Source organism: Trichechus manatus, unplaced genomic scaffold (genome assembly GCF_000243295.1).
Source record: "Trichechus manatus latirostris isolate Lorelei unplaced genomic scaffold, TriManLat1.0 scaffold00035, whole genome shotgun sequence".
Classification (NCBI taxonomy): domain Eukaryota; kingdom Metazoa; phylum Chordata; class Mammalia; order Sirenia; family Trichechidae; genus Trichechus; species Trichechus manatus.
The window spans coordinates 14,389,500-14,416,863 of record NW_004443971.1 but is presented as its reverse complement, the minus strand read 5'-3'; the positions used below and the strand labels follow the sequence as shown (position 1 = coordinate 14,416,863).

Below are 27,364 nucleotides of genomic sequence, written 5' to 3'. Positions count from 1 at the left end.
CGAGCAACTAAATCTGAAGCTTCCTTAAAGAAGAAGCCTAGAACTATAATTTAAGGAGCCTGGTGACACAATGGTTAAAGTGCTCGGCTGCTAACCGAAAGGTTGACGGTTCAAACTCACCAGCCTCTTACTGGGGGAAAGACCTGGTGATCTGTTCCCCTAAAGATTACAGCCTGGGAAACCTTACGGGGCAGTTCTACTCATAGTGACCTAGAAAGAGGAAGATGTTTTCCATATATAAGTAAAGTAGGTCAAGCTAAAGTTCCATTCTTTGAAAAGACTCTGCTTTCCATTTGCCTTGAGATCGCTTTGGGAGTTCTTCGTGTCTGTTGTGGCTACTCCCTAGAAGATACATACGGCTGCTCTTCAAAATATGAAAATCTGGGGTGAAATTTAGTGTTTGGGCACAGTGTTTGAAACTCTCATGTCTTCTTAACAAAGCTTCAGTGAAGCTTTATTTTTTACCATTTGGTTTCTTAATCAATCTAGGTTTCACAAGAGTAAAGACCTTACAGACTTGCCCCAGAAAAAAGTCAGGTTTTGTTTTATGAGTAGCTAGTCCCTGTCTTCGTGAAACCATGCATACTATGCCTCTTGGAGATTTAGCATCTCTTCTGTTCTTTCAGGTTATTCATGTGTCCTCAGTAGGTCCCAGGTATGTGCTGTGTAATCAAAGCAGAAGTCATTTACCTTAGGGTAGGGCCAAACAAAGGCATCATTAAGCCAGAAGCAGATGCAGGGCATCGGGTGGGGGGATTCCATGTTGCCTTGTCCCCATCAGATCCCGTCGTCGCCTCACTGGCTCAGGACATCTTCAAGGAGCTGTCCCAGATTGAAGCCTGTCAGGGACCAATGCAGATGAGGCTGATTCCCACACTGGTCAGCATTATGCAGGCCCCAGCAGACAAGATCCCTGCAGGGCTCTGTGCGGTGAGTGGCCACAGGACTTCATGTGTGGAAGCGGGGCAGGCGGGACTGAGATAATTGATCTGCAAATCCCACCTATCTGATGGGAAACCAACAGCTTTGGAGACTCATGGGGTGATTTTACTGGGCTACTGTACCCACAAAGATAGAGGGTGATTCTCCAAGGCTTTAAGAAAATGGCCCTCCGTGAATTAGAGTGCCACCATTATATAGCACCACTAAATATGTCACCTTGCTATCCATTCTGCTGCCATGTCCCACCCACTGCCGTGGCTATTTACTATCTAATTCATTTTCTTTCAAAGCTTGCTGTGTTGTATTCACCCAATAAGGATCTGGGTTGTTGGACACACACACACGCACACGCACACGCACACCCGAGGGCTTTCTGACTCTTTCCTTTCTCCTTCAGACATCCATTGATATCCTGACGACAGTGGTACGGAATACAAAGCCTCCCCTTTCCCAGCTCCTCATCTGCCAGGCTTTCCCTGCTGTGGCACAATGCACCCTTCACACAGATGACAACGCCACCATGCAGGTATCTGAGCTGTGGTGACTAGAAAAGAGAAGATAGCTCCCCCAGCCCATGGGCATATAGTAGGCTGAGAAGTCTAACAAGGTTTCATACTTTTGAGATACAAGTCTCTCAAATCCATATTTACACCGAGTACCCAGGAAGAGTTTAGGCTGCGAGAGCCAAGCATTCAGTGCTTTTGGGTGTGTTATAATCTTGAAGAGTGTGAATGCCGGGCATCCTACCCATCTGTATCTGGGTACTGCTACTGTGGAAGAGATTACAGACATCTCGACTTAACAGCCATAAGAAAGTCTTTCCTGAATATTCCTTCTATTAGTAAAGTTAGCAAAGTGAGTGGCCTCTGGAGAGGGGAGAGATGCCTGAATATTTTTCCTGTTTATTTCTGTTTCTTGGGTGAGTTGGTTACTTTTTCAGGTCTTTACTACTGTGATTGATTGTAAAGACTGTGGGAACTTGCCAGTCAGTATTGATCAGCTTGGAAATCACTAGGCAAAAGGTGGTTTGTGTAAGGTCTACCTCTATTCCCATGAAGACTTGTATCACCCCTAGTTATTGCTACCTCTTAGACATGTTTTTCTTGTACCAAAGGTAGATCTTTACGGTTAAGACCATAAAGTTTGTTTGGCCATTGTCCCTTGTAATGAGGAATATGCATTTTTGAGGTAGCTTATTGGGTAAAAGGGGATCGAGTAATGCATGCCTCTATCTGTAAATTCCTGACTTCAGTAGTATAAGCTTACTACAGACCCCATGGGCCCACCGCTCTTAAAAGGCATAGACCTCTAAGAATAGCATTTGCCCTTACGGACTGGGGGTCTTCTGGCATCAGTCTCCCAGATGCTAATCCTGCTTGCCGCCCCTGTCTCTCCAGAATGGTGGAGAGTGCCTGCGGGCCTATGTGTCAGTTACGCTGGAGCAGGTAGCCCAATGGCATGATGAGCAGGGCCACAACGGGCTGTGGTATGTGATGCAAGTGGTGAGCCAGCTCCTGGACCCCCGCACTTCAGAGTTCACTGCAGCCTTTGTGGGCCGCCTCGTCTCCACCCTCATCTCTAAGGCAGGGCGAGAGCTGGGGGAGAATCTGGACCAGATTCTTCGTGCTATCCTCAGCAAGATGCAGCAGGCAGAGACGCTCAGTGTCATGCAGGTACGTGGACAGTGGGGAGCTGGGTTTCCCACCCTCCATGTAATAGAAATGGGAGTCAGTGTATTGGTCCTGAGTTGTTTTTCTCTCTCTCTTACTATTCTCATAAAACTGGGTCTTTTCTGGCCCAAGAAACACTGACAAGGAAATCTCCATGTTTTCCTGCCCTATGGATGGCATCCTCAGTGCATAGACTGTTAGCAAGCTGACTGGCCCCACTCCCTCCCTTCTCCTACGTCTCTGAAATTGGTTTCCTTGAAGCAGATGTCCTTTTTATTTTCTCCTAGTCTCTGATCATGGTATTTGCTCATCTGGTGCACACTCAGCTGGAGCCTCTCTTGGAGTTTCTGTGCAGCCTCCCAGGACCTACTGGCAAACCTGCCCTAGAGTTTGTGATGGCTGAGTGGACAAGCCGACAGCATCTCTTCTATGGGCAATATGAAGGCAAAGTCAGGTGGGGCTTCATCTTTCTTTGGTCATTCTGTCCCTACTTACATTTCTTTTTTTTTTCCTGTGACTTTCTCTGTTGATTTTTGTTTGCCATATCAAACTGCCCCTGTATTCCCTCTCTATTATTGCTTGCCTGTGTTTTTGAATAACTGGCATCTTGAAATCCCCAATAGAGAGTCAATAGAGGTAGACCGTGTATTTCTGATCTCTGCTGACCAGAGAATCTCCTCTGCCACAAACTTCACACAGCAAAGTACTGCTAGTGACTTATTCTCCTTTATAAACCCAAACCTTTATCCTTGGCTTTCTGCTTTCTCTTCTGAACTTTTATCCCACTGGTTCTCAATCACCCCATTACACCTTCCACTGTGGACAGCCACTGTGATGCTTGCCCACCATAGCATTGATCAAGAACAGTTCTAATTTTTCCATCAGCATAGACAAAAATTCACTCCTTGCCAGAGAATGGTGGAAGAACTGGCATTCACAACTTTACTAATGTAACTAATATCACTAAGGTGTCACCAGAAAAAAAAAGGAAAGTGGTAAATATAGTGTTACATATAATTTTACAACAACAGCAGCTTCCCCCCCCCCCCACACACACACACACAAAAAAGGGCTAATTTGTTGATACTAAGGTATAACTAAACACCTCATGGGATTAGATTTCCTGGTTCAAAGGTTTAGGGTCATAGCTTTGTGGGTCTATCCAGTCAATTGGCCTAACATTTTTAGAGTTTCTGTTCTACCTTCTAATTTGGTGAGTAGTGCTTGGGGTCTTAAAAGCTTTTGAGTGTCCATCCAAGATACAGTTGGTCCCTGTTCACTTGGAGCAGTAGAGGAAGAAGGACACCCAGGAATCGGAGAAGGAACTGGACTGCAGGTCTAATTGCCTCCGTGAACTACTGCCTATTTTGCCGTGAGACCAGAAGAACTGGATGGTACCTGGCTACCACTACTGAATGTTTTGATCAAGGACACAAGAGATGGATTCTGATAAAAGGAAGGAAAAATGTGGAACAGAATGTCAAATTCTTATAGAAATTAGACTTACTAGATCCATTGAGACTGGGGAACCCCCAAATCTTTTGTCCTGAAGTAGTCTTTAAACATTGAACCAAAACAGTCCCATGAGTCATCTTTAAACTAAACAACCTCATTTACTAAAGAATGTGGGCCTTGAACATTGTGCTCTTTTAAAGAATTATCTACATGAGATCAGATTGACAACAGTTACTAATACACAGATGAGAACTGGGGGCATGGAGAGTAAAATTTAATGGTGATGAAACAATATGAGTAGAGATAATATTGTGATACAGTGTGAAGAATGTAACCAATGGCATTGATCTGTATATACAGAAATGGTTGAATGGGTTTATGTTTTGTTGTGAATATTTTCACCAAAAAAAAAAAAAAAAAAAACTTCTAATCATGTTAAAATCCAGTCTCACTGGCCCAGGAATCATTCTGAGAATTGGCATGTGTTCTCTTATCAAGTATGTATGCTTATAGAATTTAACTCTTGAAAAAAGAAGAACAGTCCTCATTAGACCATCCGCATGAACTCTAAATCTCGTTTTCAACTGAACTCTTAATCGGTTGTGAACAGAATTTTCACCATCAAAGGGATGGTCTTAGGACATAATTGCTTATCTCCTTGGAGTGAACTTTACGTAGTGGCTGATTGACTCTTTTTGGGTCTCCTTGCCAGCTCTGTGGCACTGTGTAAACTGCTCCAGCATGGCATCAATGCAGATGACAAACGGCTACAGGATATCCGCGTGAAAGGAGAGGAGATCTACAGCATGGATGAGGGCATCCGCACCCGCTCAAAGTCAGCCAAAAGTAGGTGATGCTGCCACCCCTCTAGTCTCCTCCGTGGGGAGCTAAGGACACCTAGGGTGGGAGGCAGAGATGTACCATGATCTGTTGTTGTTTTTTAAACATAATTGTTAGTGATGGGTTTGACGAAGAAACAGCAAACTGTAGGTAAACAATAGATCAGAACATATGGTTCCTTCCTGTTGCTGAAAATTGACAAAAATCACCTCAGATACCAAGGATCCCCAGCTTATAGTTTCATTCTGGAACTTTGATGTACCTTTTTAGCACGCCTTTGTTACCAGTTCTCCTTGGCCTGTGGCTCTGATGGTTTATAGGTAGTGCCAAGCTGCTCTCTTTAACTTTAGGTTTATAATCACCTGGAGCTCTTGTGCTCTATACAGTTACTTGATTTCGGAGCTTTATTACTGGTAAGAACCTATCTCCTTTAATCCCCGAACTCTCTTATCTCACCTAACTTCTCAACTGTCATAGCACAGATAAAGTTATTTAACTTTAAAGCGTTCTTTGGTGGCCAGATATATCCGGGATGGTGGAAAGCCTGAGGGGTGGTGAACCGTATCTGATGAGTGGCACTGTAGTGTGGGGCTGGGGTCATTGCCAGAAGTGAGCCCACCTGCAGTCTGGCTTGAAGCCTTTTTCCTTCCTCCCCAGACCCTGAACGCTGGACAAACATTCCTTTGCTGGTCAAGATCCTAAAGCTGATCATCAACGAGCTCTCCAACGTCATGGAGGCCAACGCTGCACGCCAGGCCGCTCCTGCAGAATGGAATCAAGGTGCACCAGGGCCCTTACTCACAGGAGACTCAACCTGGCAAATCAAGTTGAAAGATTTCAAATTATCAATTTGGTTTGTTAAGTCATTTACTTAAAAAAAAGAAAGTTTATTGAACGTCTGCTCTGTGACTAGCACTGTGCTAGCCACTAGGAACATAGAGTTGCTTCTCAGGTCTACCTTACAAAGTCACAGAGAGGCTGGGGTAGGAGGCAGCCAGGAGGCAAGTTGCTGTAGCCCTTCTTTGGTTTGGTGCTTCTCAAGAGCTTCTCAGCCTTTTGTCTCCAGTAACCTTCCCAGAACATTCTGGGTTCTTCCATTCAAACTTATTGGGAGGGTTTGGCCATTCCTGGTTCTCTCTCACTGAACACTACAGGCTATAGTACAGGAACCCTTAGGGCCCTTCTGGCATGTTTGGGTTTGGGGAGGGAAAATGCGTAAGTATGCTCCAGCTGCTTTTCATTTCCAAGTAGATGACTCCAATGATATGTGGGAGGACCAGGAGGAGGAGGAAGAAGAGGAAGATGGTTTAGCTGGCCAGCTCTTATCTGACATTCTTGCTTCAAGCAAATATGGTAAGCAGTTTGAGAAGAGGACCGCCATGGTAAATACCTTTTCTTTGCACACCGGTGCTGACAATGAGGTACCAGAGAAAGGGGGGTGGTGGGCCATAAGGTACACCCCTTGTGCTTTTGCCGCTTCTACCTCAGCAGTGGTGGTACCTCACCACCTGGGGCCTGATCAGGGGCTCTGCCCTGACCCCTCCCTGTGTTGGCTGTGTCTAACAGAGGAGGATTACTACGAGGATGATGAGGAAGATGACCCTGATGCCCTGAAGGATCCTCTCTATCAGATTGATCTGCAGGTGAGGGTGTCCAGAGAAGATGTCTTCCAAGTAACAATGTCTCAAGCCACGGAAGCAGGGATATGGAATTTTGTGGGATCAAACCCAGTGATAGCCCATCATGGGAGCCTCAGAGGAGAGCGTTCCTGCCTCGCTGAGTGGTCAAGGGCTTTGGGTGGGCTGGGACTTCGCACCTCAGTGTCTTACTCAAGTGTCATAATCCAGCTTCTTGAGGCTGTGTTGTGAAAGTCCTTGGGGGATGACATATGTCCTTGGAAAAACTTGTCTCCTTCCTTGTGGAATTTAGTCTCTGGAATGTACATAAACCAGGTCCCAGATGTAGAAAGCCGTCCCTCAGGGAGCTGGGATTGGTCTAAAAGCCAGTGTTCCCTGTACCACTTGGTGATTCCTACCCCAGTGCAGATGGGTGACCCTGGGAGCCCTCACTAACGCCACTCTTGTTCCTCCCTCCAGGCGTATCTCACAGACTTCCTGTGCCAGTTCGCTCAGCAGCCCTGCTATGTAATGTTCTCAGGCCACCTTAATGACAATGAGAGGCGCGTTCTGCAGACCATCGGCATCTAAAAGCGGAGCCTTTCTGCATTTGCTCCTCCTTCTGGCCCAGCCACACACCATTTTGCAGCCCTCACTGGCCTTGAGATGTACTTTCTTCTCAAACTAGGGTGGCTTCCTGACCCTTCGCCCTTGGACTTCCCAGGGTGACAATGACTGCAGCTCAGACCGAGCTCACCAGCACTGTCACTTAGGAATGCTGGAACAGAGGACACTTCCCAAAGTCCCCCTGAAGACATCCCATCTCAAGAACATTTTTTCTCCCCAACTCTGTCCCCAGCTGTGTTCTTAGAGTTCTCTGCTGGCCAATCCAAAAGCATTATTGCCCAGAAGGATTATGCATTCAAGGACTATTTTGCCCCACCTCAAGAGCACACGGAGCCCTGGTGGCACAGTGGTTAAGCGCTCGGCTGCTAACCGAAAGGTCAGCAGTGTGAACCCACCAACCACTCTGCAGGAGAAAGATGTGGCAGTCTGCTTCCGTAAAGATTTACAGCCTTGGAAACCCTATGGGGCAGTTCTACTCTGTCCTACACGGGTCGCTATGAGTGGGAATCGACTCGACAGCAGTGGGTTTGGTTTTCAGGAACGCAGGAAGTCGTGACCATTTATATTCTAAAATAGACCTTTCTACTTTCATAGGACATCTGATGTGTTCACACAGGAATTCCCTTGAGAGAGAATTACGCTTTCTGCCCCTGACCACTAATGCTCTGGGTCCTCAGTAGGAACAAGAGGGAGCAGCTACTTCCTAAGCCCTCTCCAGTGACTTCTCCTTCCTGCTTCCCTCCTGTAACACTACGGCTCCCCTGTCAGAGGAAGTCAGCTTGTTTTTGCCTCGTTGCATGATACAAACCAGCCCCTCCCCACAAGCTGTTCTTATATGCACACGTACACACACAAATTAAGCCAAGCAGTTGGCAATTTGGTTTTCCTTTTTTTAGAAAAAAAGAAAGGTGGGGGGAAAGGATTGGGGAAAAAAAATCCAACTCATCCAACTATATTTAATATGCCTCTCCCACACATTACCACACAGTCTGATATTCAAAAGTTACTCCCTTCCCCCTCAGGAATCTTCTAAAGTGGTTAAGTTGTAGCCCTCAAATTTGCAACGTGTATTTTTCTAGGACAGTAAAGTAATCTTTACAAATGAATTTAGTCTGTATGGTATAAGGTGTCCCAAGCACCTCTTTGCCTTTGATTTCCTTTAGAAAGAAAATAAAAACAGGGAGAAAAGATTAGGTGGAGCCCACTTAGACACTCTAGTGTGTTTTGGCACTGACCTAGCTCAAAATGATTCTTAGAGAACTGTCATCGTTCAAGTATTTTTAAGGTAGGTCCCTTAACTGGAAAATTTAGTCTTTTGTGGATTCAGAGTGAATGAGGATAAAAAATTCAAGGAAAGGAAGGTGGAGAAGCCCAGCATTTCCTTTTTTGTGATAGTGCCCACATCTCGTGCCTCACTTTTTAAAAGCCACAGAGGATTTCAAGACTGCTTTGTGGGAAGACCCCCGCGCTGTGCCCAAGGCACATTTACAGGACTATTATGGAAGCCTAAGGATTTTGTAGCTAATGACTTAATGCCAGTAGGTGTCCCTGGTGTTCAGCCCCCACAGCAGGGTGGGGAGGGATGTTACAAGTCTTTGAAAAGCCTGAGAGCATGTGTGGTTAGCCTGTGTTCCGCTGCCAGCTATGGTTCTGATGCTAATACTGCCTCTGCCCCCATTCTGCTTTTCCCCCACTGCGTCCCCAGAAGTCACTGGTATTAGGGGAATGACAGCAGACCTGGCAAAGTATTGCTCAGATATTTGAGCCTTGGAGACTTCACTATCTAGTTGTTGATCTCAAGGCAATGCCAGTTGGGTTCAATGCTAAAGTAGCAGGCTGTTCCACAAGGCCGAGTCAGCCTCTGATTTTGGCACAAAAGAATGGTCTTAGGCCAGCAGCATTGAACTGCTGAGCTGGGGAAGGGTTAGCGCTCCCAGACAGATTAATAATGATGTGGGCCTCTTATGGGCCTACTAATTAGAAAAATAGTCCCTATCTAGTGCCAGAAATGGTTCTGAGTCCCTTGGCAGGGATCCTGCCTCCTCTCCTCATGCTGATTTTTGGGGCAGGACTAGGCCTCCTGCCTGCCTCAGGGGAATTTGAGTCCTGAAGGCAAGTGCCCTAGCATCACCGAGGATAAGGGGGTGATACCCCTCCTCCAAAGACATACTGCTGTGGATGAGAGCAGAGGGTCTTAGATCCCCTACCTTGCTGTGGCAGGCAATTCCTGGTGTTTCCAGAGCATTTTCACATACATTATCCCATAAACTTTTTAACAGGTATACAGAGCAAATATTCGCTTGATAAAGAACAGGGTTCAGAGAGACTATGTCCAGTGTCAGAATGGGAAGAAAAGAGATCTACTTGAGGCCAACAGTGTTGACAGAAAGTTGAACTCTTACCTCATATTTTGTCGTTTTTGTCTTTAGCTAAAGAATTAGCTTCAGTCTGAAAAGGGCAGGGCTAACAGTGTTGAAAACCCTATGGAGCACAGTTTGCTCTGACACACATGGGGTCACCATTAGTCAAAATCAGCAGCAACTTTTGTTGTTGTTAGCAATAGTTAGAAGGAGTTGAAATTCACAGTAAGTGAGGCAATAATAAGACAGTACTTAGCTACTCTTAACTTCAAGTCCCCTAACCCTGGTGAATAGCAGCTAGGACACCAGGAGGAAGTTTCTTGGGAGTTTGCTGAGCTCTCACTGATCTTAGAGAATTGAACGGAAATGGAAGAGAAACTAGAAGACTGAGAAACAGATAAAGGTCCAAGCAAAGAAGCTGTAAGTCACAGACCAATGAGTGACATTGATGACTGACAAGCAAGTAAGAGTACTGAAAAATATGATCACTGGGGTTTAATGTTCGTTATGAGCTCAGGAGTAAGTGATACCAAACTAACCTCATAGTCTTTAATTTTTGTTGTTAATAGTACTACAGATTAAGAAAATAATCTGCACATGGTAAAGTCACAAAGTGTTAGGGAGATAGAGAAATTGGTAGCTAGCCAGGGACCATCAAACTGCAGAATAGCCCATTGTTGGGGATGGTTTCTGATGATGTGTCCCAGGGCTCTGTCCTTGGTCTCTTGATATTAATGACAGATGAGTTCTTTTATGCCTCACTCACTTGAGACTATTTACAAAAGAAATAAGATGAGGGAGGGATGCTGATTAAATTTTTAGATAACAGGAGACCCCTGGGAAGATAGAATTTAGGATCCAAACCTATTTCTACAAGCTATACAAATGGCCAGAATCTCAATATAAGTTTGCTTCAATAAATGTGGATTGGCAATAGTATCTATGAACAAAGGAATTGTAGAGTACTGTGCTCTCACTAATAATGCTGTATGCCACTAACAAGTGTTTATTATGCCAGGAGCTGTTAAAGGGTCTTCAAAAACTCCAGCATGGCCCTAGCTAAGGTAGTAGACATATGTTGTCCAGAATGGCATGGAGGGTCATTCCAGACTGCTAGTGCCAGTCAGCAAGTGCTGTGTTCCTCCCTGGTGCTCAGCCAAGAGGCCCTTAACAGATGGGGAGCCCGTCTGCAAGAGAAAAACCAAGATGTGGACAGGGCCTAAATTGTGTTAAGTGAAAGAAAGTTGAAGGTGATGAGAATGCTTAACTTAGACTCCGGAAATAGGATGCTGCTTTCGAATAATTAAAGGGTTGTGTAAAAGAGAGTGCTTAATGGTAACTGGGAGACTCACCACCACCATTTGCCACCGTGTCAACTCTGACTTATGGCAACCCCATGTTTGTCAGAGTACAACTGTACTCCATAAGATTTTCAATGACTGATTTTTCAGTAGTTCGCCAGGCCTTTCTCCAAGGCGCCTCTGGGTGGACTCGAACTTCCAGCCTTTTAGTCAGCAGCTGAACACATTAACCATTTGCACCATCCAGGGACTCCAGCTGGGGAAAAGGAGAAAAGGGTGCACTGAGAAGATGACCCTTGAAATGAGCTGTTGCAAGGTTGCTCACAATAATGACAGCTAAGATTTAAAGAACTTATTAAATGCCAATGACTATCCCTTTGAGTTATCTCGTTTAGACCACCTAATAACTCTGCAAAGTAAGTAAGTTTGTTTACCTCAGTTTACAGATAAAACAGGCACGGGGATGTTAAGTTACCTACCAAAAGTTACATAGCAAGTGCATTCCAGTCCCAAGAGCCTGCACTCTTCACTATTTCTGTTTTGCTTCCCCTGTTTCATTTCTAGGCAGATGAGGGTAGGGTAGGACGTTCAGAGAAAAGGAAGTGTTTCAGAAAAGACTGTCATAAATAAAAATAAATCTGGAAGGACAAGTGGGGGCCAGATGATCAAGGGTCTTATGAGACCTTCCTCTTTACGGAATGGGAGACCATGCAAAGGTTTTCAGCAGGTAAGTGACATGGTAAGGTTTTCATTTTAAAAAACATTTCTGGTGGTGATGAAAATACATGGCCAGAAAGGTGACTTGATGGAGCCTGGTTGAAGGAAGATGAGACAATTCATTCAGCCTGGCAGCAGTGGCAACAGTCTAGGTGAGCAAGACTGAGAGCTTGGGCTAAGGTTATAACCAAGGCTTTGAATCCATCCCTCTGGTTCGAAGCGCTGCTGAGTTATACATAAAACACCTGGGGAATCTTGTTAAAATGTAGATTCTGATTCGGTATATCTGGGGTGGTAATGCAAGTCTTCAACAGGGAACTTGTTAGAAATGCAAATTCTCAGCAGGACTTCGAAGCCCTAGTTTTAACCAGAGGGAATGGAGTGGAAAAGATGAGTGAAATGTTGGCAAGGTAGAGTCCATAGGACTTGGTGACTCATCAGGATTTTCTGAAAATGACAATGAATTCCTCTCCATCAGTGGAAGTGCCCAATCAGAGGCTGGACATTCAGTTGGAGTCCTATCTATTGTGGAAAAATCCTCCGTTCCCACAGGGGGTTAGACTAAATCTTAACCACTGTACCAGGATTCCAGTAATAAAGCAGCCAAAAGTAATCTGTTAATAAAATGCAAAAATCTGAATTGTTTACCTTTGTCTGATGGATTGGTGCAGGTTCAACATTGTTATGTGCCGTCGACTCGGCTCTGACTTATAGCAACCCTGTGTACAAAAGAATGAAACACTGCCTGGTCCTGCACCATCCTCACAATCATTGCTGTGCTTGAGTACTTTGTTTCAGCCACTGTGTCAGTCCATCTCGAGGATATTCCTTTTTCGCTGACCCTCTACCAAGCATGTCCTTTTCAGGGACTGGTCCCTCCTGATAACATGTCCAAAGTACGTGAGACAAAGTCTCACCATCCTCATTTCTAAGGAGCATTCTGGCTGTACCTCTTCCAAGACACGTTTGTTCATTCTTTTGGCAGTCCATGGTATATTCAGTATTCTTCACCAACACCATAATTCAAATGCACCAATTTTTCAGTCTTCCTTATTCATTGTGTAGCTTTCACATGCATATGAAGTGATTGAAAATACCATGGCTTGAGTCAGTCGCACCTTAGTCCTCAAAGTGACATCTTGCTTTTTAACACTTTAAAGAGCTCTTTTGAGCAGATATGCGCAATGTAATAATGTCATGTTTGATTGCTTGACTGCTGCTTCCATGGGCATCAATTGTGGATCCACGTAAAAAAATCCTTGACAACTTCAGTCCTTTCTCTATTATGATGTTGCTTATTGGTCCAGTTGTGAGGATTTTTGTTTTCATTTATGTTGAGCTATAATCCATACTGAAGGCTGTGGTCTTTGATCTTCATCAGTAAGTACTTCAAGCCCTCTTCACTTTCAGCAAGCAAGGTTGTGCCTTATGCATATCGCAGGTTGTTAATAAATCTTCCTCCAATCCTGATGCCACGTTCTTCATATAGTCCAGCTTCTCGGATTATTTGCTCAGCATACAGATTGAATAAGTATGGTGAAAGGATACAATTCTGACACACACCTTTCCTGACTTTAAAACATGCAGTATCCCCTTGTTCTGTTCAAACGACTGCCTCTTGGTCTATGTACAGGTTCTGCATGAGCACAATTAAGTCTTCTGGAATTCCCACTCTTCACAGTGTTATCCATAATTTGTTATGATCTACACAGTCGATTGCCTTTGCATAGTCACTAAAGCACAGGTAGATAATCTTTCTGATATTCTCTGCTTTCAACCAAGATACATCTGACATCAGTAATGATGTCCCTCATTCCACGGCCTCTTCTCTGAATCTGGCTTGAACTTCTTGCAGTTCCCTGTTGATGTACTGCTGCAACCGTTTTTAAATGATCTTCAGCAAACTTTTACTTTTGTGTGATATTAATGATATTGTTCAGTAATTTCTGCATTCTTTTGGATCACCTTTCTTTGGAATGGGCACAAATATGGATCTCTTCCAGTCGGTTGGCCAGGTATCTGTCTTTCAAATTTCTTGGCATAGACGAATGAGCATTTCCAGCATTGCATCCACTTGTTAAAACATCTCAGTTGGTATTCTGTCAATTCCTGGAGCCTTGTTTTTCGCCAATGCCTTCAGTGCAGCTTAGACTTCTTCCTTCATTACTATCAGTTCTTAATCATATGCTAACCTCCTGAAATGGTTCAATGTCGACCAATTGTTTCTGGTACAGTGACTGTGTATTCATTCCATGTTCTTTTGATGCTTCCTGGGTCGTTCAATATTTTGCCCATAGAATCCTTCAATATTGCAACTCGAGGCTTGAATTTTTTCTTCAGTTCTTTCAGCCATCTTAATATGGACCCTCACATTCCAATTTTCTTAGGTAAGAAAAGGGTGGAGTTACTGTTGGTTTCCTAAAATTGCAAATCACACTAAGTCTTTTAGACTTTTTGGTATGTATGATTTTTGTAGCAAATGCACTGCAGGGAGAAAAACAGTGAGGAACCACGGACCTGACTAGAAGGCCTAGAAAGTCCCTTCAAGCCTTTGAGTTGCTCTGACTTGGCAAAATACCATAGCTGGCAATTGAGGGAGGTGAGGCAAGTGGCATATCCCCTCCAAGCCTTAGTTTCCTCATCTGTAAAATGGGGACCTTAACACCTCACGGGGTTGTAGTTAGAAGTAAAGATGACTTACTTAAAGCACCTCAAATGGTGAAAAGTGTGCCCTCCTCTCCACCCCCAGAGCTGGGAGCTATGTTTGGCTCGCTCTTCCTGATTCACTGGATTAGACTGACTCAATTCAATTTCACAGATGCTGCTGCTAAATTAGGGTCTTGGTGAGCCCTTGGGAGAACAGCTCTGAGGAAGGAACTGCAGCACTGCAGCCCTGCTCTAGCGAGCAGAGGATGGAGCAGTGGTCGCCCAGCTCCTGCATTCCACCTGCTAAGCTGGATTTTTCTGTGTTTATCTTCATGACATTATAAATTAGTGGTGTGTTCATTTGCTTTCCCTAGATTTTTTTCCTTTATTCCAATAACATAACCCAATTCTTTGCCTGTCCTTGCCTTAATTGTTTTTACAGGGTAGAAAGTAGAACTGCTTGAGGACAGCCATGCTTTTGGACCCTATTGTGAAAGCTTGAGTGAACTAAGATTAGGCCCAGCATCCTGGGGAAGACAGAGAGAACGGCATTCCCTGAAGAAAAGTAGGGAGTAGAAGTCCCTGGGGCCTTTGGGTGATGAGAGCCCTGCCCCAACCCTGGTAGAGCACCTGCAGATGTGGGCACTTCCTAGGGAAATGATTGCATGAAGTCCCTGGGGAGGCTACACCCTGAGCACCAAGGCTCCCAGGGAAGGTCCCGATGGGCCTTATCAACAGAACCCATGTGGACTGAGGCCTGGAGTGCCCACCCCAATGTTCTGTGTTGTGAGACCCCAGGACCTTCTCATGATGCTGGGAGGAGGAGCAAACTATAATAACAACAGACTAAATTCCCTACCAGCTGGCAGGATAGAGACCCAGAATCTGAGCTAGCTCTGTTTTTAGGAAAAGAAATGTGGTATTTCTTCCACTCCTGATTTTGTGGCTATAAGTTCATGCCTGATCTCATATACCTCATTGACTCTCATCCGTCATCCCTGACCACCTGTGTATGCCCTGCCAGGGGGCTGCTTTTCCAATTCTGCAACACACAGAAACTCACTAGCAAGAGCAGAAGTGAATGTGGAGTCAGGAAGGTTGGGTTCCCACCCAAGTGCTGCCAATAACCTGTTGTGTGACCTTGAGTAAGTTTTTTGTTTTCCATTGAACAGGGAGACAGAGTGGACCAGAGTGCCTCTGTTATCTCTGACACGGGGATCCAAGTGGATTTGAGTTCTCCCGAACCATACTCCATTTTACAGATGAGAAAACAAAGACCAGAGGGGTTAGGTGGTTTCTCCAAGTTTGCAGAGCTAGTAAGTGGCAGAGCTGGACTTTACTCCAGTTGGTGGTTAAGAGCACGAACTCGAGCCAGACTGCCTGGCAGGGACGGATTACCCAATAAGCAAGGTACACACAGGCTTGCTTGTGCTGATTTACTAATCTGTAGTTCATAATTTCACATGGGTTTCACCACATCTTTGAAACCCATGTGAAATTGTGCACTACAGATTAGTAAGTAGGCACAGTTAAGTCCGTGAGTACCTTGCTTAGTGATTAGTCCGCTCCTGCTGCCTGGGTTTGAATCCTGGCTCTGCCATTTACCAGCTGGGTGACCTTGAGTAAACTACTTAAAATTACCTATGCCTCAGCCTTGGTGGTGCACTGGTTAAGAGCTCAGCTGCTAACCTAAAGATCAGCAGTTCAAATCCACCAGCCGCCCCTTGACAGTACTACTCTGTCCTATAGGGTCGCTATGAGTCGGAATCGACTTAATGGCAACAGGTTTGGTTTTGGGTTCTGTTTCCTAATCCACAAAACAAGAATAATACTAGTATCTGTTTCATGGTGTGATTGTGAGGATTAAATAAAGTCAGTATAATACAAAGCACTTGTAATCCCTGCCTCGTATTAAGTATTAAATGAATGTTAGCTATTATTAGTCTAATCTCAAGTCTAATGCAATTCTCACCAGCTAAACCTGCCCTGGCAGAGCTGGGTTCTCCAAGAAAGACCCTGGGTCTCTGTAGATCCAACCGTTCCCATCTGTGCAGATGGTTAACAGGGCTAGGCTGAAACAGAGACCCCAGGGTGGAAAGGGCCAGCTGGAGGCCCAAGTCCCCAAACTCTTCCCAGGAGAGGGTGGGGCATTGGGGTTACAGGGACAGGCAGGGGAGAGCTGTAAACAGAACCTTCCTCCTCCCTTACCCTCAGGTCCCAAAATAACACTTGTCTGCCCCCACCCTGCCCAGCTGGCAGAGCTGCAGGCTGAGTAAGGTACCATTTAAAGATAACCTGGCCCTCCCCTGTCTGCCCCACTGGCTGGGCTCCTTAGGCCAGGCGCTGGCTGCCTGGGACTACCTCAGCTCCCACAGGCTTCAGGGCATGCCTGAGGAGGGGGCTGCTCACAGATGCCACCCAACCCAGCCTGGCTACACTCCCTCCTTTCCTGGGGCCCAGGCTGCCCAGACTGTCCTGAGCACCCTGCAAACAAAGCAGAAGCCTGGTATTCTGGGAGAAACAATCCTGCAAAGGTACTGCTAAAAATCCGTATAGGAAAGAGTGCTCCTTAAGTCCTAGGAACGGCAGTGGGACCGATCCCCACTGTCCTTCACCCACCTCCCCAGGTACCTCCCACACAGAGGACAAACACTGAAACACCAGAGGACAAACAGACCTTCATTTACAACAAATATTAAAGCTAGACACTAGGACAAACTTTCTGATTTAGGAGAGATGTTTGTTTATTCTGGGGCTTTGGAAGCCCGGAGACCTGGATTCCTTCAGTCTCCAACTTGACCAAGTTCCTGGAGCTCTCAGCCTTGCTCTCTCCGCTGTGGAATACAAAGAGAAACAGTGATGAGATTCAGTCTGACAGAGGAAAGGACCCAGGCTCTTTGAAGGGAAGGAATATGTATTACCTGTCTGCAGGGGTTGGTTGCCAGAGGCTGGGCAGGGAGAAGAAGAGCAGCATAGCCCAGAGGGCTCTCCTGAGGAGCAGGAATTAGGAAAGAAAGGGAATACCCTTACCTTGGAATGGCTCAACCCAAATCACCCAAGTGGGGAGGAGGGCAGGAGACTCAGGGATAGAGGCACCAAGGTCCAAGGCCTGGGAAGGTTGGGAAGGCTAAGGAGGGCCTCAGGAATACCCAGACCCTGCAGTCTACTCATTCAGCCCAGAAGTGAGGTGTCTCAACAGAGCACTCCTACCACAGCCCCAGACCAAGCCCAAACTGGGTCACAAGCATGGTCCTGGCCCTTCCCCTTGGTCCAGCTTCCACTCCAGAGATCCCCAGCTGCCCTCCTTCCTGCCACGTGCAGACTCTTGCTGGGGATAAGGGCTGGGAATGAAGTTTCCCTGAGTACATGTTCTATATGCTAGGCATAGCACTGGGCATTTTACACATGTTTAAGGAGAGGCAGGAGGTGGAGCAGAAGAGCTTGGGTTTAGACGTCACAAAAGCCCAATTTGAAATCCTGCCTGTGTGAACTGGGGGAATTCACTTCTCCCAACCTCAGTTCCTTAACCCGTACCATGGGATGAGCTCATTTTCAGTGCTGTTATGAGGGTTAAGTGAGATGGCAAAGATAATGCCCCCAGCATAGTACTCGGGTCACGTTTAATATTCAGAATGGTGGTTATTACTATTTTTGTTATTAAAGGGGTGGCTCCCACCACAACGGTGGGACCTTGGGCAAGTTGTTTAACTTCTCTGTGCCTTAGTTGCCTCATCTGTAAAAGAGGGATAACTAATAGTTGAGAGTAAGTAAATTAATATAGGTAAAAGTGCTTACAACACTGACTTACACATGGTGTTAGAAGTGTTATCATCATATTCCAGACACCCTGGGAGAGCCTGGTACTGTCAAAGCCTGTATTTTGTCCCATCTGGTAACAGATTACTCTCTGCTTTCCCTTTTCCATGAAAAGTCCCTTCCCTCTTCCTGGGAGCTGGGAGGTGAAAGAGAGCATTGAGGGGAGAATGTTCTTGGGTGTCCTTACCTGGAAAAGATGCCATGAAACTTCTCCAGGCCTGAAGATTTGCACAATCCCTTGGCAGGGTCCCCAGTCCCTCCCTGGTCCTCCTACCCAGCACCCTTCCTCACTCTTTCCCAGGGCCTTTCTCAGGACCCAGGTCTATTTCCATGGCTCTCCATCTCCAGGCTTCAGCATCCACTGCTAAGAAGTGCCTGCTCCTCCAGCTCTGCCAGTTCTCCCCACTGGCCTGCCCACAGCCCCCTCCTCGCCCTCTTTCCTAATCACTTCCTGTCCCATGGATTGAAAAGTTTTCCTAGGATTTTGCAATTAGAAAATCACTAGTGATATTGGTGGGGGCTAGGTGTCGTGGCGAGCAGCAAGTGTCGCCAGGAACACAGGTTTTAACGAGGACTAGTTGGAGAAAAAGGAGAAAAGCATGAAAGTAGCTAGAGAGGAATGACAGTCCGGAAGCATGTGGTGTGGTTTTGTTTTAAATAGGAGAGACTTGAGATTTGTTTTTCCTAGAGAAAAATAAGGAGGGACAGACTAAAGACACTGAAAAGAAGGGATAATGAAGGGATAGACCAGATAGGGGGCCCTGGTGGCACAATGGTTAAGAGCTCGGCTGTTAACCAAACCTCGGCAATTCAAATCCACCAGCTGCTTCTTGGAAACCCTACGGAAAACCTATGGGGAAACCCTATGGGGCAGTTCTACTCTGTCCTGTCGGGTCACTATGAGTCAGAATCGATGGCAACATGTTTGGTTTGCTTTTTAGACCAGATAGGGTTAAAAGTACACATAGGAGGGCCAGCCTTGAACAGCCTTTCATCCAAGTCGACCAACAGTGATTGAGCACCTACTTCTAGGTCTGGGGACCACAGTGAACACAGCCACATGGTCTGGGCATTCATGGAGCTTGTGGTCTGGGAAACAGGAAATAGATGGGAATGGACACAGTGTGTAGGTGGTGGTAAATTGAGAGATGTCTCTCTTTGTCCCCCTGCTGCTGCATTTATGACTGTGTCCCATGTGAGTACATACTCTCACCAACCCATCAGACCACCAGCAACTTCCTGGGACAGGAGCCTGTCCTCTTCTTACTCCAGTTCTCCTGCGTGGGTGGGCCAATGCCCACATGGGGCCCAGGATGGCGCCACTCCTCTTTTGGCCGCCCTCCTCCAACCTATTTGGATTCTGCTGGGCCTTCTGTGCCCTGGCTGGTTCCCTCAGCCAAGAACACCAGAAACACTCATTGCACCTACTACTGTTGAGGGGGCTCTGCACAGATTTAGAAAACTTGGGTCCTAATGTTGCCTCTGCCATTTACTGGCTGTGTGACCTGACAAAGTCCTTTAACTTCCTTGAGTCCTAGTTCCTCTATCTGTAAAATGGGATTGATAATAGCACCTGCCAGCCTTGCTTAGCTCATGGGCTTGTGGAGAGCCTCAAATAACATAGATGTGAAAGTGCTTTGTAACAGGTTGCACCTTGGCTGGGAATTAAGTTAGGCTTTTGATTTCCTTTCTAATTTGATTTTCAGTTCCCAGTCAGGGTACTTCATGTAGCATGGGGTATAGTCACTGGCACTCAGTGGGTGCACATATAAACATGCAAGTGGATTGATTGACTCCCTTGACCCTAAAACACTGTCTCCACTTGTAATTAACTTTTGCTCTCATGACTAATGGAGTATTTCTTCAGGATTGCTCTTTGAAGAAGTTCTCCTGGTGGGGGCAGAAAAAGGTGTCACTGGGAAGGGTGACTGGATGGAACCCAGGTAGCCCCAGTGTCCTGCTATCCTTGCTGTGGGGCCATGGGCTGGTGAGTGCCAGCCTTGAACACTCAAAGGGGGAAGGGTCTATCTCAGGAAGCCAGTGCAGCTGGCAGGGCCAGGCCTGTGGGCAAGGCTGGGGACAAAGCCGCTCTGAGCTGCCTCTCAAAGGGCGCCTGTGTTCTGGGAGTGGGGGCGGGGTGACTCCCAGCCGCTCCCCTTTCCTCCCTCCCCCCGCTCCGCAGGACGTCCCGGGCTGGACACTGGAGCAGAGGGGAAGGTCCTTTTGGGCTCCTCCAGGGTTGGCCCATGTGCCTAAGCATTCGGAGACGACACGAGGACCAGGTCTCCTGGGGTCCGAGATATGGAGCCCACGCGGGGAAGGGGGAGCGGGGTGGCCCGCGCTGCCTACAGTGGCACCGACGGGAGAAGCTGCCGTGGAGTCGGTGACAGGGAGAGAGGGCACTGTCGGGCTGGGTGAGGGGGACCCAGCTCCGGAGACCCGGCTGGGTGGGCGTCGCCGGTGGGTGGATCCCTGGGCGGTGCGCGGCGTGGCGCGGGCAGGGTTATCGCTGGCCGGGCGCTTAGTCCCGCCCCCAGAGGAGGGGGGCGACGAGCCCGAGTCTGGCGGCGCTGGGCCCAGCCGCAGCTCCTACTGGCCGGCTTGGTCCAGCCGTCCCTTCTCCGGACGGCCTGGGCCCGGCCGCCCAACCCCCACCATGCCCCCCGCGGGGCTCTGCCGGGCCGCGCCGCTCGCTGCAGCCGCCTTCTTGGTGCTGGGGGCTCCCCTCGGTAAGGGGATGGGGAGCGAGGCTGGCGGGGGTAGGGTACAAGAGGGGTCTCGGCGCGGGGCTCTCCGGAGGCCCTGGTGATGCGGCGCTCGCCCTGGATGCTGCGGGGTCAGCAGGGAACGGAAGGGGAGAGGGGCCTGGGATTGGGCCATGGGAAGCTGACCTCTGGGCACGGGGTCAGGTCTAGGGAGAGGCCTCTGGGAGCTGAGATCCTCAAGGTGGAGAGCAGAAGACAGCTCCCAGAGTCTAGGAGCCAGCGGGCTGGGGCCCACGGGAGAGTGAGGCTAGGGGCAGCTGGAGATGAACTGATCTGGCGACCACTGGACACCCCCCTCCTGTCCACAGCGCTGGCTGGCGAGGACTGCTTGTGGTACCTGGACCGGAATGGCTCCTGGCATCCAGGGTTTGACTGCGAGTTCTTCACCTTCTGTTGCGGGACCTGCTACCAGCGGTACTGCTGCAGTGACCTGACCTTGCTCATCACAGAGAGGCAGCAGAAGCACTGCCTGGCCTTCAGGTGGGCTCCTGCATCCTCACCCACACCCCTTTCTCCATTTCCTCTTCTCAGGAGGCCTCCCTGGGCCATGCTTTCCTCCTTCCCAGCCCCCGCCTTCTCTCCATGGTCCACCTCCACATTCCTAGCTGAAACCCAGCACTTTAGCTTGATGAGAGAAGCTGGATGGTTAATGCTGGGGCTTGAAGTCCCACCATAGGCTTGGGCTGGTCTAAGTGCTTTCAGGTTCCTTCTAGAGCCCTCCCCTTTCTCTTGTCCTTTGGAAGGAGGGGACAGGGTTAGCACCTAGACTGCAGTGTAGCTTTGTGGAAAAAGCTCTGGAAAGAAGGCGAGAGAGTTGGGTTTGATAACCAGCTCCACTTCTTACTGTGTGATCATCTCCAGTACTGTCCCTTCTGTGGGTCATTGTTTCCTCCTCATAAAATGAGGAAGCTGACAAAATTAGTGGTTTTCAAACTTCTTTTTGAAGGGGACTGCTAATAACTATATGATTGAATTGGGGTTTAAAAAAGATGGCTCTCTATTAATTTCTAAGGCTCCTCCCAGTGCTAACATGCTGTAAGTCTAATCAATGAAGTTGAAGATGTAGGAGCAATTAGGGAAGGGGGGGCACTACAAATCCCGCAATGCCTCACATTAGCCAGTCAGGCAGCAGAGCCTTCTGGGAAGTGGAGGTCCCCTAAGATCTCCTCCGCAGGCCCAGCCACTGGGCAGAGCCCCACAAGGAACTCCAAATCCCAGCATGCTGTGGCCCCCTGCTGGCCACGACGAGTTGGAGCACAGTGTTATGGTTCATAATGAGGACGCCCTCCTATGAGTGTCAGAAGGTGAGAGGACCTGTTCTTTGTCTAAAGTCCCAAGACCATAGCAGGCATCGCTTCAGCCGTGATCCTCTTTGTTGCTGTGGTTGCCACCACCATCTGCTGCTTCCTCTGTTCCTGTTGCTACCTGTACCGCCGGCGCCAGCAGCTGCGGAGCCCATTTGAAGGTACACACAGTACTGGGCAAGATGGGCCTGAGATGGGCTGGGCTGAGCCTCATGGTGGGCACCAGAGAGTTCCAGAATGTGTGAATTCTGTAGTAGTGCGTGCTTCTGTATGCACACACTTCCCAACATGTGAACTTAGAAGTATACCTATAGGCCCATGAATATTAGAATGTCCCCAGGGGCATGTCTGACTATTGGACTGTGTGTACAAGTATGTGCGTGCACATGAATATTCAGTGTGCACTGGGGGGGCAGTCTTCCACAGTAGCCTGCGAGCATTTATATGCAGTGGGTCTCTGCTTGCACAAGGCTCTTAGTAAGTACATCACGTGGGGTCTATGGCTGTTATTGCTAGTTGCCATCTGGTCGCTTCTAACTCATGGCTGCCCCATGTGTGCAGAGTAAAACTACTCCATAGAGTTTTCAAGGCTGTGACCTTTTGGAAGCAGATTGCCAGGCCTGTCTTCCAAGGCTCTTCTGGGTGGATTCAAACTGCCAGCCTTTTGACTAGTAATTGAGCACTTAATCATTTGCGCCACCCAGGGAACCAGGGGTCTATGGCAGTGAAGTAATTGAGTGTGCTCCAGTGTGCAATAGAATGTGTGCCTGTGTGTTGACATATAGGCCCAAACCTGGTGGCGCACAGGGACTGTGACACCATGTGGGGGGGTCAGTGTGGGAGAGAAGGGCTGAGGGAGGACCCCCTGGTGGCAGCTCTGCTGGATCACAAGGTACCAGGCCCTGGAGCTGCAGCCTTCTTGCCCAAGTGGGGCATTCCCCAGGCTGTGCTCTCTTGCCCATGAGGTCCCTGAAACCTGCCGGGGTCACCTGCACAGCTCCCTGCCAAACTCTGCCAAGCAGGAACCGGGAGGCAGAGGCAGCAGGTGATCAGCCTGGAGCTGGCTGGAGGGCAGCAGCCCAGGGTGCTTACCTTGGTTTCCTGGGCAGAGGGAGGTGCTTCCCATAGGAGGTAGAGCTCTGAGTGCTCATCCTTGTCCCCCACCTAGGCCAGGAGATTCCGATGACAGGCATCCCAGGGCAGCCAGTGTACCCATACCCCCAGGACCCCAAAGCTGGCCCTGCACCCTCACAGCCTGGCTTCGTGTACCCGCCTAGTGGTTCTGCTCCGCAGTATCCGTTCTACTCGGCCGGGCCCCCTCTCTACAATCCTGCAGGTAAGTAAGCAATCTGGAGCCCCGTGCTCCTGCCTTCTTCCCTTCACCCCCCGGGACCTCCCCTGACCCTCTATCACCCCACCTCGAGTGGAAACCTTCGGGCCAGCTCTTCCCCATGGATCCTCCATGCCAGGGGTGTGGTGTGGGGGGAGGCAAGGGGTGTTTCCTGTCCTCCCGTCCCACCACTGACCCTCGCTCTGGTTCCTTGGCTTTCAGCTCCTCCCCCCTATATGCCACCGCAGCCCTCCTATCCCGCAGCCTGAGGAACCAGCTGTGTCTCCACTGCCCCTTCAGTGACGCCAGCCTTGGAAGATGCCCCATCCTGTGCCTGCGTCTAACCCTGGGGTGGGCAGGGGTCCTCTAGTCATCGGGCCCCAGACCAAGCCAAGCCCTGGGTCCCACTGGGGACAGAGCCCCAGGGAAGTGGAACAGGAACTGAGCTGGAATGGGGCCGGGATTGAGGGGTGGGTGGGAGGGCTTGGGATTGGTGGACTTATTTTTATTGGGGAGCAAGAGAGGGAGATGACTGCCTGGGTCACAGCCCCTGCTTTCAAATAGCCCCTCTACTCCCAGGATCCCAGCCAGGAAGGCTGGGCCTCTCCTGCTCGCCCACTCTGGGATGGGACGGGGGCATGGGGGAGCTCCATCAGCAGTCATCAGTAGCCCTCCTCTCTGGCTGCCCCGCTGGCCAGGGCTCTGGCCTGCTGGATTAAAATGTAAAGTTGTAACTCACATCCGTCTATCACTGGGCCCGTCCACACCTAGCAGCACTGCCTTCACCTGGGCCAGACTGCCGTGCCTCCATGTCCCAAAAGCAGGCGAGGAGGGCAGGCAGCAGGCTGGGGGCACAGCACCATCCTAACCACATTCACAGGCACAACCACCCCTGGCCGAGGTGGATTATTTTGCCACAGCTGGGAAGAACGTGCTCATTTGCATTACCGATATTTCCCACTAGGGGTCAGGTCTCCTTGACCATCTAAGGCACTACCACCTGTACAAAGGCACCTCCCTCATTCAGGTGCCAACAGCGAAAACAAACCCATTGCTGTTGGGTTGATTCCAACTCATGGCGATCCCATGTGTTACAAAGTAGAACTGTGCTCCTTAGGGTTTTCTTGGCTATAATCTTTACTGAAGCACATCACCAGGCCTTCCTTCTGCAGTGCCGCTGGGTGGGTTTAAATTGCAAACCTTGTAGTAGTCAAGCGCAAACCATTTGCAGCACTCAGGGACCTCATTCAGGTACATTTAGATTTGAATTTGGGCTCTCCCATTGTCTGACCTCAGGCATGTCTCTGGAGGTCGCTAAGCCTCAGTTTCCTCCTCTATAGAATGGAGATAATACTTACCCAGAGGAATGTCACGTGGGTGAAATGTACTGTAGATGAAACTGTTAGTCCTGTTAGTTTCCGGATCAGGAGTCCTAGAACTAGGAAACTGGTGTGCCACTCAGAGACTGATGCAAGACAAGGTGCTTCTATCAGCTGCCTTGGATCCCCAGGGGACCCTAAGACATCAGGTCCCCTAGACCCACCTCAGTGCCCCCCACTGGGTCAGGCAGCAAGGACACGACTCTGTCCTCCCCCTTCTCCCACAAATTCTGCCAAGAAGAGGCAATCTGGGAGGAGGCACTGCCTGGGCATCTAACTAGAACCTCTTCCCTTGCCTTGCTCCCTGGGACGCTTTTTGTGCTCTCAGGAGCTATCTGGTGATAGATCCAGGGAGGGAAGTTTTATAGTTTTTCATTTAAGTGGGACAAGTGCCAGCTCAGCTTGGCAAAGGCACCACCAGCCCACGGTCTCCTCCTTTCCACGAGCCCCTCCTCCTGCGCCAACCTCCTTTCCTGGCCTTCCTTAGCCTTGGGCCCCACTCCCCTGCCCTGCCCCCTCAGATTTCTTCCTCAGGCCTCTGGACTTCTGCAGCCTCTTCCAGCTGGGTTCTGAATCGGCTGGTGTGCTGACCATTCCCCGAGGGCCCTCTTCCACCCCCCACAATCTCAGGAGGCTCTGCTCACGCTGCCCTGAAGGCAGGAGCTCCTGGGCCAGCTGCTTCAGGGCCAGGGTCAGAGATTCCCCCCACAGGCAGAGCTGGGGCCTTGACTCTGTCCCTTCCTTCCCAGTGACATCCAGACAGGGAGGGATAGCTGAGGTTGATGGGGACAGAGTTGGGTCCACAGCTTTGCATCTACCTTCTCTTCGAGAATGGGGAGAAGCTGGGGCTCCAAGAGTGTTCTGGCTCAAGTCCTGTTCTTCACACTCCAGGAGAGAGGGTCACCAAGTCATCTCCAGGTTTGGAGCCCAGTCTTCTCTCTCCTGAAGCTGGGAAGTGGAGATTTGCAGGTTGTTTCTAAGTTTCCCTGAGAAATGAGTGTGTAAATTTATGCAAGGCCATGGCCAAAAAACCCAAAACCAAACCCATTGCCATCAAGTCAATTCTGACTCTTAGTGACCCTATAGGCCAGAGGAGAACTGCCCCGTAGGGTTTCCAAAGAGCAGCTGGTGGATTCGAACTGCTGACCTTCTGGTTAGCAGCTGAGCTCTTAACCACTGCGACACCAGGACTCCAAGGCCATAACAGTCAAAATTGATTATCCTTGTATCAAAAACCTGGGGCCAATTAAAAATTGCTTTGTAGTCTGGGGTGGGAGGCAGGTTTACCCCAGTCATAGCTGCTGGCTGGACCCCTTCTGATATTTCCAGTCAATTAACACTGCAAAGCACCGAAAACAAGAAAATTCTAAGAAAAGGGGGAAACCGTGAGAAAGTGGGGGCTTTCATTTGCTCTGAGCACAAAAGCTCTGGAGTTCTTTAGATGGGCAGCACTCCCAAATCCCTCCCAAAGCACTGTAATCTCCTCTGACTCTACTCCCATTGGCTCATCACTGGGGGCACATGGATGATGCAGCAGGACCAAGGGGAGTACAGAGCTGTAACTGCCCCTTCGGGTCACCTTGTTCCTTAACCAGAACTCCTCAAAAGGCAATCAGGCACCCTACAAGGGCAGGCAGGTGTGCAGGGTATGAGGGGACAGTGGCCCTCAAGGATTAGGGGAGCCCACTTGGGTAAATGGGGTTTTCCTGGACTGAGGCGGGACATTGAGCATCCTGGGGGAGGGTCTGAGAGGCCTAGATGGAGGAAAGGGATGGTTTTTACACAAACAAGTGAACTGCATTGTTGGGGCCTGCCCAGGCATGGGGGTGGGAGGCAGGCAGAGCTCATGGGGGGATTGTAAGAGTTCTGGTGCAGGGAGACAGCCAGGGCAGAGATACAAGGAAATACATTGGGGTCACGGGAAAGGTTAGCAAGGAAGGGGAGAGAGACACCTGGAGGGAAAGGGGAGTCAGGAGGAGATTGGAGAGGAAGAGCCACGGAGAGAGGGCTCAGGGAAGGAGTGAGAGGTAGGGCGGGGGTGGTGGGATTAGGAAGGGGGTAGGGGGCAGGACCAGGAAGCCGAGGGAAGGCGTTCCGCCCTGGCAGTGAGTGGGGAGGGGACACGGAGTGGGTGACAGCACACAGGGCACTCCAGGCGGTGACCTGCGATCTTGATGGTCCAGAAGCGGCTCGGTGGGTGCCCTGCCGCCACATCTTATGCCTCTTGAAACGGCCCAAGGTCCCGACTCTCAGCGCCTAACCTGCAGCCCCTCCATTCCCCGCACCCCAGGCTCTTGCGACGGTAAGTCGGGCGTGGCCTCAGCAGCCCCGGGCTCCAGCCATCTCGCCCACGGCTATCGGTTATCGCCAGGCACTAGATCCTAGCCCTCTCGTGTCCCCAGAGCGCTGGGAAGGTGGTGGGGGAAGGGCGCTTTTTCAGCAGGGATGTGGACGGCTAAACGGGAAACCTGAGATGCATTGGGCGTAGGCTGGCCCCGCCCGCTGGGAGAGCAGGAAGCGAAGCCGCCCCTCGTTAGGGGGCGGGAGACAGCGAAGGTGACCCCTGGGAGTGAAGAGGGACGGCTGGGTGGGGCAG

The 27,364-nt window shown here is 49.1% G+C and overlaps 2 protein-coding genes across 2 annotated transcripts in view; both read left to right on the top strand.

Moving 5' to 3' along the window:
• The window catches only part of IPO9 (importin 9), a 63,081-nt gene extending 55,527 nt beyond the window's left edge, over positions 1 to 7,554 (top strand). The window contains exons 16-24 of the mRNA XM_004375294.2: positions 782 to 930; positions 1,340 to 1,468; positions 2,340 to 2,615; positions 2,900 to 3,066; positions 4,780 to 4,913; positions 5,565 to 5,687; positions 6,159 to 6,260; positions 6,474 to 6,550; positions 7,004 to 7,554. Of these exons, the coding sequence (XP_004375351.1) occupies positions 782 to 930; positions 1,340 to 1,468; positions 2,340 to 2,615; positions 2,900 to 3,066; positions 4,780 to 4,913; positions 5,565 to 5,687; positions 6,159 to 6,260; positions 6,474 to 6,550; positions 7,004 to 7,114 (1,268 nt within the window). The 3' untranslated portion in view covers positions 7,115 to 7,554. The remainder of the gene's footprint in view (positions 1 to 781; positions 931 to 1,339; positions 1,469 to 2,339; positions 2,616 to 2,899; positions 3,067 to 4,779; positions 4,914 to 5,564; positions 5,688 to 6,158; positions 6,261 to 6,473; positions 6,551 to 7,003) is intronic.
• A 12,784-nt stretch (positions 7,555 to 20,338) lies between these two features.
• SHISA4 (shisa family member 4) lies at positions 20,339 to 24,117 on the top strand. Its single transcript, XM_004375293.1, has 5 exons — positions 20,339 to 20,719; positions 21,064 to 21,235; positions 22,087 to 22,220; positions 23,228 to 23,395; positions 23,612 to 24,117. Exons 1-5 carry the CDS (start codon positions 20,647 to 20,649, stop codon positions 23,656 to 23,658), a joined length of 594 nt encoding a protein of 197 aa, XP_004375350.1. The 5' UTR covers positions 20,339 to 20,646; the 3' UTR covers positions 23,659 to 24,117.
• Positions 24,118 to 27,364: the final 3,247 nt, after the last annotated feature.